Source organism: Geotrypetes seraphini, chromosome 4, assembly GCF_902459505.1.
Source record: "Geotrypetes seraphini chromosome 4, aGeoSer1.1, whole genome shotgun sequence".
NCBI lineage: Eukaryota > Metazoa > Chordata > Amphibia > Gymnophiona > Dermophiidae > Geotrypetes > Geotrypetes seraphini.
The window spans coordinates 243,935,603-243,951,835 of NC_047087.1; the positions used below are offsets into that span (position 1 = coordinate 243,935,603).

Consider the following 16,233-nt stretch of genomic DNA (forward strand, 5'->3'; position numbering starts at 1 on the left):
AATGGCCACCAGAGCAGCAAAACTAGACAGACAAATCACCAATCTGCTATCTTCGACCACAGACTACAAAACCTTCAAAAAAGAAACAAAAACTCTACTCTTCAAAAAATACATAAAACCTATCTAACACGACCAGTTCCTTCCCAAGCTCCACCTACCACACTGTCTACTCCTATCAAATCTAAAATGTTCTAATTACCCAATACGTATTACCTTAATTTCTCGACAATTCTTATGTAATCCACCTATATATCTTGTAACTTCATGACAATTCTTATGTAATCTGCCTTGAACCGCAAGATAATAGCAGAATAGAAATCACTAATGTAATGTAATGATAGAGTCCTCTTCCTCAGATTGGACCTCACAATCTTGGGCATGACATTGTTGCTGGGGAATTGTGCTCTTTGGGGAGGGGAGGGGGGCCCTGTGATCCCTGAGGGTTCCATGCGGCCTTTATTAATCATGTAAGCTTTAAACATTATTAATGAATTCAGGAGGAAACCCCTGCCCAAGACATCCAGACGGGCCCCTGCAAACACTCACAAGCTCCTTTCTGGAATTTTGCGGTCACGTCATGGCTGCGCTTCACCAGGGATGCACCTGCACTGCTCCCCAGCTTGAACCTGGACTTTTTTCCTGTCCCTCGCACCATCTGGGCACTAACACCCCCTGAGGAACTAGCCATCTAAACCAGCAGCTCCTGCCCCACACACTCACGCACCGCGTAGCACATGGGACACGGAAGATCCTTAGACAGCCATCCAACGCAAATCTGGCATGAATCCAAGGTATCTTGGCCTGAGGAGTACATCACACCTGTTTTTGAGCAAAATTGAGGCAGGCAGATAGAGGCTTTTATTTTTAAATTGGGAAATTCAAGATGGTCACCATGGCAATGATTTTAGCACCAAAAACAGCCTGGGGGAGTTACACCAGGTCCAAAAACTGGAAATTTTGGGATTATAGCAGTGGGGAACCCTGACTAACCCCAGAACTCCCAAAAAAACACTGTTAAAAAAAAAAACAAACACCCCAGATTTTGTTTTCGAGCTGTCAGTCTGTTACTCACTGTGCCTTGCCGTATGCTGGGAGCTGCAAGTGCTGAAACTGAAGACAGCTTATTTATTTGTTCATTTTTATAGCCCGTCCTCCCCGAAGCCCAGAACGGGTTACAATAAAATAAAAATAAATAAAGATAGGTACTTGGAAATTCCCTAACTGTCCCTGAAAAAACAATTATTAAATAGTAAAGATACAACAATTCAAATAATAAAAAATAAAAAGAACAATGCTAAAGTAAATCAAAACCTCAAAGACCCAAAGCAGTCCAAGCAAAACAGAGTAGATTGCACGTTGAAAGGAGGAGGCAGGTCACAGCTGATACTGAAGTCCACCATCAAAATCACTGCGGACCTAAGTGGTTTACAATGTAACAATTGAATACTGAAAGGAAATCCATTAAACATATTCAGATAGAAAAGATAGAGACAAGATATGAACATCCCAACAAGCATTCAGTGAATAAATAAAATTAAAAATTATTATTAAAAAAATAAAATAAAGTAAATTCCAGTCAGACAATAGGATCTGATGTTAGAAGTTTGTAAAGACGACATGCCAAGGAACAAAAGCTGGTATGCTCATTGAGCCCTGAAATATGAAGCCCAGCCACCACACAATATTTCAGCCATGTGGTTTCCCAGGATGTAGTCTTGAGTGCCAAAATGCAGGCATGTCATTTGGATCAGAGTCAAGGCAGTGCCAAAATGCAGGCATGTCATTTGGATCAGATGCACTCTGCATCAGCCGGACAACCGCCACTATCATCAGACCTGACGGCCACTTCCAGCTTACAGGGAGAACTTCTGCCTCAACAAACCTGGAATTCAGACTGCTTGTCCCTTCAGACTGTCTCTTGGGCCCCAATGATCTGGCCGGAGACCTCAACTCCCTCCGGACCTTGCGCATGAAGATGGTGTGGGGGTGGGGAGGAAAGCTGTTGGCCCTGATCCTGGAAAAACCTTGAGAGCCACTCAGCCTTCACGCAAGCCCACTGTGGACGAAACCTGGGGTGAGTCTTGTCCCAAGGGACCTGTCCCTGAGCTCCTGGACTATTAGTGAGTGCAATGCAAGGCAGTCTGCCCCTTGGATGCAGACCTCTGACTTGAGAGTCTGAGCTCTCCTGCAGCTAGAGATGTCCCAAGACAGATTTCTCTGCAGCAAATGAAATAAACATGAGCAGAAAAAAAAAGAAAGAAATGCTCCCACCATCTTGCTTGCAGAGAGACAACGAAGGAATTGGAGGACAACCAAGAGAAATGGGAGGCAGATCAAAACAATGCTAATGAAGCTCTCTACAAGAATTCTCATGAGAAGGGGTTGACTACTCGAAGGTTCAGGAATAATGGGTATGTTGTACTAGAAGAAAATAGTTACTCCCAATTTTTGGTTTCCTAGGCCCCATAGCCTTTCCTGATTACACCCAACCATACAAGGAGCATGTAGCCTTATCAGACAGACCCAGTTATGTATGCACATGAATTTCTACCAGGACTTCCCATTATTGATCTTCAAGTAACAGAAATTCTACTAAAGGACATAATAGTGCAGTATGTTGAAGCAAGTGGCGTATAAGGTCATATACCTCACAGGGAAAAAACCTGCCAAACAAATTTGAATTACTTCTTTGATGATGTGACCAGAGAGATGCAGTAAAGCTTTTGACATTTCCAGAAAAATTGCTGGAATCAAGAATGTGGGAAGAGGAGATGAGAAGTGAATCTAGAGGGAGAGATAAGAAGTTCTATCTTGGCCATATTCAGTTTCAGATGGTAAAGAGGCATCCAGGCAGCAATGTCAGACAAGCAGGCTGAAACTTGGACCTGGATTCCTGCTGAAATTTCTGGTGTGCAGAGGTAGATCTTGGAGATAGTGTAAAAATGTCACTGAAAACCATAGAAGAAGATTAAAGCACCAAGGAAATAGAGAAAAAATAAGAGAAAACAGCCCATGACAAAGCTCTGATCTCCTTCCATGGTTTTGAGTATTTTGTTTCATTTTTGACTGCTGACACACACAGTGAGATATTACGAGAACCATCCACAATGACATCAAGGAGCAAAGGGATTTACTGTACTGTTCAAGGAGAATATGGTCTATTTTTGACTGTGTAATACTCAAACTAATTTTTAATGGTTTGTCATCATAAAGGATCAGATATACTAAAGGGGTTTTCTCATTTTGGGTCTATAGGAAATACTATGGGCTCCTTTTACTAAGGTGTGCTAGCATTTTTAGCGCGCGCTTAAGATTAGTGCGTGCAAACCCTGCGCTAAATGAAAAATACTAACGTAAGCTCTATGGAGGCGTTAGCATTTAGCGCATGCGCTAAAACCGCTAGCGCATCTTAGTAAAAGGAGCCCTTAGTGTATTGGTCCCAAAATGTAACCCTTCATCTATCAAAAAGCTGACTTTATAAGTAAATAAACCATTTAATGAGAAAATTATTCTTACATCGAGATCTCCTGTCCTCCCTTCCTTCGCTCTCTCAGTTCTAAGGTAAGAGATCCCTCAATTCTAGGCATGCAAATTTTAAAATCAGTACTCCACAGAACTTACCCAATAAATTACACATTTCAAGGTCTGAGGTGCTAAAATAAGAATTTATTATTTGTGTCTGGTCTCATTTTCAATGCCACTCACCTTTGTGGCTCATTAAGAATCCAGGTCTGAATTAAGTATAAACAAAAAACTAAGGTCTGGATTCTCCAAATGGTGTTGGTTTTTCAGGTGCCAGAAGATGCCCAAACTCAGTGAAAAAAGGCGCCTAAAAAAAGCTGGTGTCAGAATCGCCTCTGTAGGTGCTTTATGGCACCTAACGCCACTATAGGTGTGGCTAACACCAAAAGTGGTATTAGGTGTTGTAAAGCACTTACGGAAGCACAATGAGTTTGGCGCTAGAAATGTAGGCCTGAAAACCCCTGATCTACATTTCTGGCAACTACCTTTGCCTGCGGCGCAATTTTCTAACCAGCACTGATGAGTGATTGACACGTGATTGGTGGCCGCTTTTAAGGTGGCCACTGACAATGGCGCCGGATAGAGAATCTGGGCCTAAGTGTATTAACTATTGTTTCCTGATTATTATACCCTGCAAGTTGGTAGACAAATTTTTAGTGGATGCTACTGAAATGAAGTGAAACAAATCTGGCTTTGTCAACTTCAGTAATATAAAGAGAATGACAGGTTTGGAAGAGGTATAAAAAAAAAAAAAAAAAAAAAAAGCAGCTGCTCTCTCAATAATAGGGATCGCTTAGCACCAAGATTCAGGATTTACAGACCCAATTCTCACCAGCTGCTTTCTTGTGACATGTAATAGCTTCTTCGTACTTCCCTGTTGCCAATAGCCGGTCTGCCTTTCTACTCTGTTGATGAGCCTAAAATGCAAAATCAAGCGACCAAATGTAATTCAATTTTAATTATTACAAGCAAAATAAAATGTTCCCCTTTTTAGGATGCAGTTCTGTTATTTGAAAGTAAACAAATAAAGTGAGAATGATGCCACGCTCAAAGATCTATCGTCTATGCATAAATCTTGACAGACCAAGGACCATCAGGTTCTTTATTATCATTAAGTTTTAAAAAGCTACATCAGAACAATTGATTCATACTAGGAGTCTTCTGTGCATTGTATCACGGAACACAATCTTAATTCACAATTGACAAAAATTTTTTTATAACAACCCCCCCCCCCCCCAAACCAAACTCTTAAAAAAACTCGGATGAATGCTAGTGAATGGCTTACAGTTGCATACATCAGTTAAAATGTGGATTATATTTTCACTGTGTATTATCAAAAAATAATGTAAGCTGTACAGTAAAGTACTCCTAAAATACCATTTTAATATTTTGCTTCACTGTTGGATATACGAATATGATTGTTTAATGAAACATCACTGGCATTAATCCTTACAAGTATTTGTACTTTAAAAAACAAAACAAAATGCATGCATAGCATACATAAAACATATGTGGGTGATAGCTGAACTTCATTTTCACTTATTGAGGACAACTTCTGCATAACTAATTGGGAAGTTACTATTCCTGAGTAATTTAGGAATATCTAATTCATTAAAATAAAAACTTCATGCTTCCTCTATCCAAATACACCTTACTATATAGTTAGTGGGAAATGAAATCTTAACTGACATGTTGCTCTCTGCGTAATTATTTTGAGAAAAATTCATACCTTATTTCCTATTTAGGGTTTAAAAAATTCTTACTGATAGAATAGCAGTGTCTCACAAATTTTTTTTAGCTTCAGCTCACTAAATGGAGCAAATGTTTTTCATGGCATATTGAAATTATAAAATTGCAAAACCAACAAAAAATTTAAATTTGAGTTATTTATTTAAAGTTCTTTAAGCTATACACAGTCATATGAAAATATTAGGATGCCCCAAGAAATATTCAGTTCTTTAAGAAATGTTCACATATCGATGTCAAATCTGATCCTTTATGATGTATCTGCAGGTAAACAACAAAAATTTTCCTTGATTTACTCTTGAAACAAAAGATATCCACAAAAAAGTATATTCTAACTGAGGAATAAATTAGAACACCTTAATAGCTAGTGTTACCCCCTTTGGCTGAAATAACTACAGCGAAACGCTTCTTGTAGCCATCTACCAGTCTCCGACATTGGTCTGAGTAAAGTTTGGCCCACTCCTCAATGCAGAATTCTTTCAAATCACCCCACATCATCTCAATGGGATTAAGATCAGGGCTTTGACTCGGCCACTCCAGTACTTTCCATTTCTTAGTTTTTAGCCAGTCCTTGGTGGATTTACTGGTATGTTTTGGGTCATTGTCTTGTTTCAGAGTCCAGTTCCTCTTCAGCTTTAATTTTCTTACAGATGGTCTCACATGTTCCTCAAGCACTCTCTGATACACATTAGAATTCATGGTGCATTCTATGATGGCGAGCTGGCCAGGTACTGATGCAGCAAAGTATCCCAAACCATGACACTTCCACCTCCATGCTTCACAATTAGTATGAGGTTCTTTTCCTGGAATGCGGTATTTGGTGTACGCCAAACATATCCTCTTTTCTGGTGTCCAAATAGTTCCATTTTAGACTCATCTCTGTCAATAGAACACTATGCCAGAAGTCCTAGCTTTTGTCTACATTCTCACTGGCAAACTTCAGTCTGGCCTTGATGGTTCTCTTAGAGAGCAAAGGTTTCCTCCTTGTACATCTCCCATGCAAGTTAAATTTGTGCAGTCTCTTTCTGATTGTAGAGACATGCACTTTCACATCAACAGTAGCAAGAGCCTGCTGTAGATCCCGTGATGACATTTTAAGATTTTTGGAGACTTCTTTTAGCTTGGATGGCCAGACATGGGCATGTTGGCAGTTGTTTGGAAAATCCTCCACTTGTACATTATTTTCTGGACCGTTGAATGGTTAATGTCAAATTCTTTCAAGATCTTTTTAAATCCCATACCAGATTTATAAGCGGCTACAATATTCTTTCTGAAGGCCTCAAGACAGCTCTTTTGATCTCACTGCAGCAGTCATGAGCACCCCAAACTAACTGTCTGAAGTTTAAGTAGGGCAATCCTCCTTCAAAATGCTGAGTAACAATGTTCTAATCATGTGCACATGATGTGATATACCTTGTGTGATTGTGGGATATGTGGAGGTGTCCTAATTTATTCCTCAGTTAAAATACACATTTTTGTGGATATCTTTTGTTTCATGAGTAAATCAAGGAAAATTTTTGTTGTTTACCTGCAGTTACATCACTTTCTTTTCCAGAGATAAATAAAAAAAAGATCTGACATCGATATGTGAACAATTCTTAAGAAAGAACAGAATATATTTTCACATGACTGTACACGGGTAATTGTAAACCCATGTAAACTAAAGTAGATAGAAAAGAACTGCTAATCAATGTGATGGATGTGCTTGTTTTTGAGTGTAAATTGTCTCAAAATACAGCTCCATAGTCAACAAACACGCATTTCATTTTCTACCATCTGCAGTCACTTTTTTTTTTTTCTTTAATTTCTGTCAGAGCTGAAAATCCAAATGGTAACAAAGCCTTGATTGTTTTGTTGCTCAAGTTCGGATAACTACTGCATAAGAAATAAAATTACTTGCTGTTAGTTTTCAAGGACCAATCGTGTCAAAGAATGATGCTTGTCTGTGTGGTTGTATCCTTATACACAGATGCTCATAACATTGACAGACTCTTGCATAAGTGACGTACACGTCATCTAGTCTAGTGTATACTTATGAAGGAAATTTTAAAAAATAAAGTAAAATTCTGGAATCTCTCATGACACACCCAGAATTTCTTCAGGGCACACCACTGTGCTAGGGCACAGAGTTTGAGAGACACAGGAATAGCACATAGAGCTCATGTAATTTGTTTCGTTTCTTTCTTTCCCATAACCAATAGAATTATTTTCAAAGCATGGCAAGCTAAATTACCTGGACAGATAGGAGCACCATAACCTGGAAACCGTGCTTCATTTTTCTAGGTGTTTATGTTTAACACAAGATGATGAATTTGACCTGGAAATCTACCCACCACTCCTAGTTACTGACCTGCGAAACAGGTTTAGGAACTTCTTCCAAAGAGACTGTATCGATCGCCGAACCCATAGTACTGCATAGCTTTGTAGGAATCCCGTCCCTTCACCCACATTATCAAGATCAAGGCAAAAAAAAATCCTGAATTTGAAACTTCAATAATTTCTCACGGTGATCCACACTTAATCTGAATTTCGGACACTTAGCCAGGGGCAGATGTTACCAGAATACAGAGCCTCTCCCCTCCCCCCCCAAAAAAAAATATTTAAATACAAACAAGTAAGCTCTATTGTTATGAAATACTTCGCAAACTGTGCCTGCAGATATTCTGAGCACAAGACAACACGTCAGCGGCTGCGCAGAAGCGGTAACGAGCCGGGACAGCTAGGCGAGGGGGAGGCATTATTTGAACGGGATGGGGGAGGGGGGATTAGGAAGACATATTTATTCATTTATTTTGTCGTCTCACAACAGCCAAATGCCCCGGATTCTATCATTTCTAAAGTGAGAGAGTAGAGGGCGCTCAGCCCCCGACTCTGCTCCCGGCTCTTTGTTCCGAAGGCAAGCTACTGCCTCCGCAGTCAGCAAGTACTCACCAGATTCAAAGGGCTTTCCATCACTTCCATAGAGACGGGCTGCAGCCCCAAACCGGCCGCTACAATGGAGAGGAGACACTGAGAGGACGTGGCATCAGGCCGGGTCGCTCTAGCACTGGATCCTCTTGTCTCCGGCTGCCTCGACTCGCTAATGTCAACACGACGCCGCTTCCTCCTCTCCAGCACACGTTTCCGCAACGTCATGACGTCATACCGGCACTGTGGTGGCGGGGATGCGTCTTCCCCCCTCCCCCACGGTTGAATATGAAATCTCGCGATAGCTCGCTTGCAGTCGCAGTGAACTTTCCAGCACCCTCTGGTATGTGGTGTAACGCTATACAATTTTCTTCCCTTCCCCCCCAGATATTTCCATGATAAAAACCTTACACCCGTGATGGCAGGGATGAATGAGAAAATAGGAGCCGTTTCCCCTACTTTTGGGTACTTATTGATTAGGCTGCCTAATAGTACAGAGAAAGAAAGCAAAAAAATAATCAGAATACATTATGTTCTAAAATGAACAGTTCTCTAACCTGTGTGTCTGTAGTTTAATTTCTGTGCTGTGGCAGCTTGGCCATTTGTCTTGATTCTAGCTTTGCTCTTTCTGTCTTATACCCCTGCTGCTCTCTTTTTCAGTTTTACTCCTCTCCTTCCTTTTATAGTGATTTTTTAAAACTGTACCCCCATTATACATTGATAACGGACTTCAAGGGACCTGGAAAAACAGTCCGTTATATCCAGAGTTGCATTTTTTTTTTTTTTTTAACTTTATTTAGGTCAACTTGAAACAACGTTCAATCAATGAACAACAGTCACTGCACAAGCATATCAGCAACATCAATAACAAAACTCAGCAAAACATTGGTATGGCACGAAATGATTGCAAAGCCAAAAGATGTTCTAATTTTCTTCTGGGCTGCATTTTGATACTATATCACCAGCATGCCACACGCCTTGTAGGAGGAGCCTGCATGTCTGTTATAGCCAAACAAAACTACAGAGGTAAATTGGTTTGTGAGCATAATTCGTTCCAGAAGCATGCTCACAATCCAAAGTACGGTACTCATATAGCAAAGCAACTTTCCCCATAGGCCATAATGGCAACTCGGATGATTTGTTCTACCCGACCCCCGAACCGACACCTGAGCCGACCCCGGGAACCAGCAGTATTGCTCCCCCGAGGCCACTGGCACTGCTCCCTCCCTTCGCGATCGCCTCCTCCCCTCCACTGACCGTCCCTGTGCTTATCCGTGCGCCGCTGGTGTTAGAAAGTGCCTGCCACTGGGCTGCTGCTGGGCCTTGAGCATCTGCGCATGCTCAAGGCCTTCTGGATCTCACCCTCTCCGAGATTCTCATGTGGGTTGGCGGGGGGGGGGGCGCGTTTGGGGGTTCATGGGGGGCCCTTGTGTCTCCTGCCCGATAGTGTCGAGGGGTTCCGGGGCAGGAGGGCTTGGGCTCCCTCCTGCACCGATAGTGTCGAGGGGTTCAGGGGTGCCGGGGCAGGAGGGCTTGGGCTCCCTCCTGCCCTGATAATGTCAGGGGTGCCGCAGGGCAGGAGGGAGCCCAAGCCCTCCTGCCCCGCCGAACCCCCGACACTATCAGGGCAGGAGGGAGCCCAAACCCTCCTGCCCCGGCACCCCCGAACCCCTCGACACTATCGGTGCAGGAGGGAGCCCAAGTCCTCCTGCCCCGGCACCCCTGAACCCTCCTGCCCCGATAGTGTCGGGGAGTTCAGGGGTGCCGCGGGGCTTGGGCTCCTTCCTGCCCAGATCGTTGTAAGGGGGGGGGAGGATTCTGTAACCGGTGTTGTTTTTGGCAGACACTGGTTATAGAATCCAGCTTTTAGGCGAAGGACTGGCTCCTCCTTCGCCTAAAAGCTCTTAGTTTGGGAGTTAGGCTTTTTTTAGGTTGATTATATGGTGTTAGTGAAGACGTAGTGGTGGTCTGGGCGTTTAAACAGCTGAACGTAGAGGCAGGTCATTATCAAAAAGCCATCCTTTTGGATGATTTTTTTGATAATGGACATTTTCCCTGCTTCTACTTTCCACATTTAAGGCCTTAGGCCAAAAGGGGATTTAAATGATTTTTTTATTATGCCCCTCCACGTCTTTTGATGATTCAAGAAACTATGATATATTCAAACTATCAGGTGAAACTAATTTATACATTTTACCTTCCTTTGCTAGTTCCTTAGCAGCTCTTGGAATATAATAGAGGTTGTCAGGTTCAAAGGTTTCCACAATATAATACTGCAATATCTCCCTCATATACATTCATAGGAGCTCTAATGGAGAAAGATAATGTGTAACAGGAAAATTTAAGAGACAAAGGTTCTTAACTCTTAGAGAATTCTCCAGTTTATCTATTTTAGCATGAATCAACATACCATCTTTAGAATTAGAAGTAGCATTAATCTGTAAATTGCTCACAGCTTGATCTAATTTTTCTAGTTTGCTACCTGTTTCTGCTAATTTTCCTTCATGCTCATTAATTTTTACAGTGATATCAGATGAAAATTGACATAAATTCAAAACGGTATTCTGTAATGAAGCCTCAATTCTATTAACACTTAGCCATACATCGTTTAAAGTGATAACTTTATCTTTAGGGAGAACATTAGAGTCTAGCTCCATGACCATCTGCACAGGAGTCAGACCCTTTGTTCCCGGTAAAGATTGTCCTGAAACCTCCAGTCCAGACAATATAGATAGTTGTAGGGAAGAAGCTGCTCCCTCCTGCAAGGGGGAAGACTCTGCTCTCCCAACTAGATGTGATGGTTGAGGATGTGGTAACGGTTCCCCAGAGGATATGAGGTGGCCTGACTATCTAAAGTTATCTGCTCTTCCATATATAGCAAAACGGGAGCCAAAAGGTGACGATCCATAGGACCTGTCATTGAAGTAGATGGTATAACTTTTGCCTTTCTTTTGCCCATAGTGGTAGGATTCGATATTGGCCCACTCCTTGCTCCTCTTAGGCTCCGAAGGGGCTCAAAAGGGGTGTGTCCTGCCCCTTTTGAGCCCCTTCAGACTTGTGGCCCGGGCTCACGACCGTGGCTTCCCGGCAATTTAAAGAGCCCAAAAAGGACCCTTTCTCCAGCTGACTGGGGCACGGTTGGCTGCGGGACTGCCTGTCCCGTTAGTGAGTTGTGCTGCAAGCAGCACTGGTGGTAAATCTCCTCTGCGGCTTCCCGGCAATTTAAAGAGCCCCAAAAGGACCCTTTCTCCAGCTGACTGGAGCACGGTTGGCTGTGGGACTGCCTGTCCCGTTAGTGAGTTGTGCTGCAAGCAGCACTGGTGGTAAATCTCCTCCGCACCTTCCCGGCAATTTAAAGAGCCCCAAAAGGACCCTTTCTCCAGCTGACTGGAGCATGGTTGGCTGCGGGACTGCCTGTCCCGATGGTGAGTTGTGCTGCAAGCTGCACTGGCGGCCCTATTTAATATTTTAGGACTACGTGGTCAGACAGTTATTGAGATCTAATGTTATGTTGACCTTTTTTCTTTTCACCCTGAGAGAAAAGACCTGAGAGAGAGCTACAGCTATAGGATGCTATGGACTCTTAAGCTGGCAGAGATCTGTGGTTACAATCGGTTGTATGGATACTTTTGAACTAGACTGTAGCGGTGATCACTACAGCTGTTGCACCTCTGGCTTGATTCTGTGGTTACAATCGATTCTATGGATACTTTTGAACTAGTCTGGAGCTGTGATCACTACAACTTTTGCACCTCTGGCCTGATTCTATAAAGAGCACCTAAATTGGTAGATGCCTAAAGAAACAGCACCTACTGTATGTTTTTCAAAATAAGTGCCATTTATAGAATCACACCTAGTAGTGCCTAAATCAGTTTAGGTGCTGATATATTAGGCCAGAGTTTTCTTGGCCTAAAATATCCGCGCCAAACTCAATCCTGCCAAAACTCCACCCTCTAACCATGTCTACTTTCCAGGTAGGCATCTCAGTGTAGACACCTACATGACACCTACCCAAAAATTAATTTGTTTTTATTGATTGAACCAATGGCAGGTGCTTGTTATAGAATCAGGGCCTCCATGTATTTCTTTCCTACTATTCTATATCTGCTTGCTTATCCCTATATTTCAGTTTATTGTAAACCACTTTGGTTTTATTGCAATTAAAAATGGTATATAGGAGCATCACTATCTGTACCATCATCAAAAGAAATTTTACAATGTGATACCCACTGGCGAGTCTTCTCAGGAGTAGCCCCCACGCTCGAGACTACGTCTACTTCAAGAAGCTTGGCTCTTCTCTCAAGCCTTTAATACATAGGGTGATTGACTATACACTCATTCTGCATATAGACTAGCTTGCTACACACATTAACTAGATCAATTCCTTATATCTTGTTTAATTCTACAAAGAACATGTCTTGAGTTTAGCCATCCATTTATTTATCCCAACGGACTTTGTACCACCCATCTTGTCCCCATCTATATATCTGCACTTGGTCCCTCAGCTGTTTGGTAAACTGTATTTATTAGGTGTTTCATTATATTATATCTGTTATTTGAATTTCAGTGCTGTTAAATGTATATATTTTTTATACTATTTCATGGTAGTATTCTTATTACTAGGTTTCAATTTGCTGATTTCAAGTTTAACACATTTATTATATTTTATTTATTTATTTTGTAACATTTATTACCCATGTCACACTTAAGTGGCTTATAATAAAAACTTACATAATCACACAAAATAATACACACCCAATAAAATGAACAAATCTGTACAATATAATACACAGCAGCTAGTAGTCACCATCCTAAGCCTAGCAACTCCAGTTTCTATTTTATAACACTTTTAAGGGAATGCTTTTACAAAAAAAAAAAAAAAAGTTTTTATGATTATGTTTGGTCATTTTACTGTTGTTATGTTAAACTGTTCAGTGCCTTGGGTGAATCTCTTCATAAAGACAGTTAATAACTCCCATTAAATAAATAAATATCAAGTCAGTTAAGTAAAATAAATTTGATCATGTCAATCAAATTAATCAATCAATGGTAGCTAGATTCTATCCAGAAAAGTTATAGGATCTGAGCAGCCAGATATTTGGCCTCACTAGCTTTGATAGCTGTTTAAATTATTCCAGAGCAGACATGCTCCCATACTTGGGGCTCCTTTTACTAAGGTGCGCTAGCGTTTTTAGTGCACGCACAAGATTAGTGCACGCTAGCCAAAAAATTACCGCCTCTTTAAAAGGAGGCAATAGTGGCTAGCGCATGCAGCAATTTAGCACGCACTAATCCGCGTGTTAAGGCCCTAAAGCACCTTTGTAAAAGGAGCCCTTAATTTATATCTACAAGAGGAAGACCACAAAGACTGACTTGGATAAGGAGTAATCCTATAAGTGTCCAGGTTTCTATAGCTACCAGCTGGGATATTTTTTAATAGTGTAGACCAGCATAACTGTGTAGAGAGTTAATTACCTCCCCCCCCCCCCTTTTTTTTATCAAGTTGTGCTGCCGAGAAGCACGAGGTGCAGTAAATGCCAAGCCATCCATAGGAATAGGACTAGAATAGCTGACTCAGCATTTAGCTCATGCCACTCAACAGTGAAGCTTGATAAAAGACGGGGTGGGGGTGGGGGTGGGAGATGTAGTCTTTACCTGCTGTCATCAACTGTGTTAAATGTAACCTAGGAGACTTTTAGGAGGAGTTAATCTATAGTCAGGTTTTCTAGAGCAGTGATTGTTATAAAAATAAATGAATATTGAAAGGTTTGCTTCTGCATTCATTGGCTTCTCTAAAAATGGGAAGCTTATGTACAGTACATAACATATCAATCTATCTATATTTGTAGTTACTTGAAATCCCCTCTAGATGTCTTCCATGACCATCCTTCTGTACGTAGGTAAAAGATCTATGTGAGCAATGAAATGTCTGAACTAGATTTAATTGAATGCAAAAACATTTTTGAAATTTTTTTCAAAAGTGAAAATTATTAGCATTTATGAAGGGTTCAGAATTGACTGTGTGAACACTAAAAAGGTATAGAAGATGAAAAAGTGAGGCTATAATGGAAACAACCACAATGCAGCAATCCTCACTCACAGGATCAAAATATAGGATGGCAACGGATTTTAAAAAAAGCTCCAACGGATTTTAAAAAAAGGTACCGAGGGGGTATTCACTCCATAAGATGCACCCTTATTTCCACCCACGTTTTTGGGGGAAAAAGTGCATCTTATGGAGCGAAAAATATGGATAAGCAAGAATGGCATCTTTTATTTAAAGCAGTGCTATTCATTCAGAGATCCAGTTTGTTTGACATACCACGTATTCCCCCTCTTTTACTAGGGCGCACTAGCCAATTTAGAATGTGCTAAATATTAGCACGCACTAAACGCAAATGTGTCCATAAAATATAATGGACATGTTAGCGTTTAGCGCACGCAAATATTTAGTGCATACTAAAATGGCTAGCGTGCCTTAGTAAAAGGACCCCATTATATTTAAAATCATAATGGTTACATAATTTAAAATAAGGGAAAGAAAAAGACAAATGAGATACCAAAGCAAAATAGGACAGACATACAGGCCCAAATTATGGGCTAGATTCACAAAGCAAACCGATCGTGTTTGTGACCCCATTGTGACCAAGTCAGCCCCGGTTCAGCGCCATTGAAAATCAAAATCCAGGGCAGAAATGAACGAAATAGCAGAGCTGCCTTCTTCCGAATAGTACTACCTGCATCGAGGCAAAGGGAACAGTTTTGCAGAAGTGCATTGGGAGGACAGATCTGAACTGCTTCCAGGCAAAGGAGCACGCTTGCAAATGACATAGCTTAATAAAAAAAGAAAGGAGGAAAAGTGGTGTTTGTAGGATCACATTAGAGTAGAGAGATGAAACGCTTCCTGCCTCGATTGCCTGCCTGCCTACCGGCCCCGACTCTCCCACTCTTCTCCACAGTGCAAGCCCATGGTTTTAACTCGCAGGCTTAAAAGCAGGTTAAAACCACAGGCTCCAAAGTTTAAAAAGAAACCCAGCCCAAAACTCTGTCTGGACTCTCGCTGGTCCAGCGCATGCACAGACCATCTACAGATGGTCTGTGCATGTGCTGGGATCGCTGTAGAGCGATCCAAGCAGGCAGATGGAGGAGATCCTCCAATCGCCTCTATCTGCATATTGGGCTTTAGAGAATTCATCGGACCTGCCCGGATCGGGCCCAAATTTGACCCGATCGGGCAGGTTCGTGAATCTAGCCCTATTTAAATAGTGCCATAAGTTGCACGCACAAATCAGGGCACATAGCTGATTTGCATGCACAACTTATTTAACAAGATAATCGGTGGGGCCAATAATTGGCAGTTAATACCTCATAACTGATACTAATTGATATTAATTAGAAGTTTTGCACACAGATTGGTATGCACATTCTATAAAGTAGTGCGCGTCAGTTCTAGTGCATAAATCTTAAAAGGGGGCATGGCCAGGGGAGGAGCATGGGCGGATTGTGTGTGTTCCTAGAAGTTAAATAGACTTATAGAATATATCCAATATGCACACAATTTAGTTGCAGGTATTTAGGCATGGTTTTTCTTGATCTAAATGGGTGTGCTTAAATGTTAGTGAAGCATTCGGTCGCTAAGTGTGTGTCTATATATGGTATATACCTTTTATTCAATTGCGCTAAGCGCCATTCTGATCACCAGTTTTTTAGGCACCACATATACAATCATGCCCATAATGATTACAATTTGTAAACTACTGTAATAAGTACTACATAAATTATAGTTAAATACATATAAATTAAGTTTAAAAAATTAATATAAGTACAACCTAAATAGTAAATAACAATAAAACAGGAATTAAACCAAAGGCCATAAAGCAAGTCATATCATTAGCTAGCCACAATGTGAAAACAGAAATCATCAGTGCAACATCGTAATTCTTAAATGAAATTAGGTTCTGATCTAATGGAAGTGAGTTCCATAAAGTAGGAACAATGACAGAGAAGGAATCATTAATAATGAGTATTGTGAGGAACGAAGAGATCTGATAGGGATAC

At 41.2% G+C, this 16,233-nt stretch overlaps 1 protein-coding gene across 1 annotated transcript in view; it reads right to left on the minus strand.

Moving 5' to 3' along the window:
* NRBF2 (nuclear receptor binding factor 2) overlaps positions 1–8,409 on the minus strand; it is a 42,519-nt gene extending 34,110 nt beyond the window's left edge. The window contains exons 1-2 of the mRNA XM_033943285.1: positions 8,200–8,409; positions 4,355–4,439 (exon numbers count right to left, since the gene is read on the minus strand). Of these exons, the coding sequence (XP_033799176.1) occupies positions 4,355–4,439; positions 8,200–8,403 (289 nt within the window). The 5' untranslated portion in view covers positions 8,404–8,409. The remainder of the gene's footprint in view (positions 1–4,354; positions 4,440–8,199) is intronic.
* Positions 8,410–16,233: the final 7,824 nt, after the last annotated feature.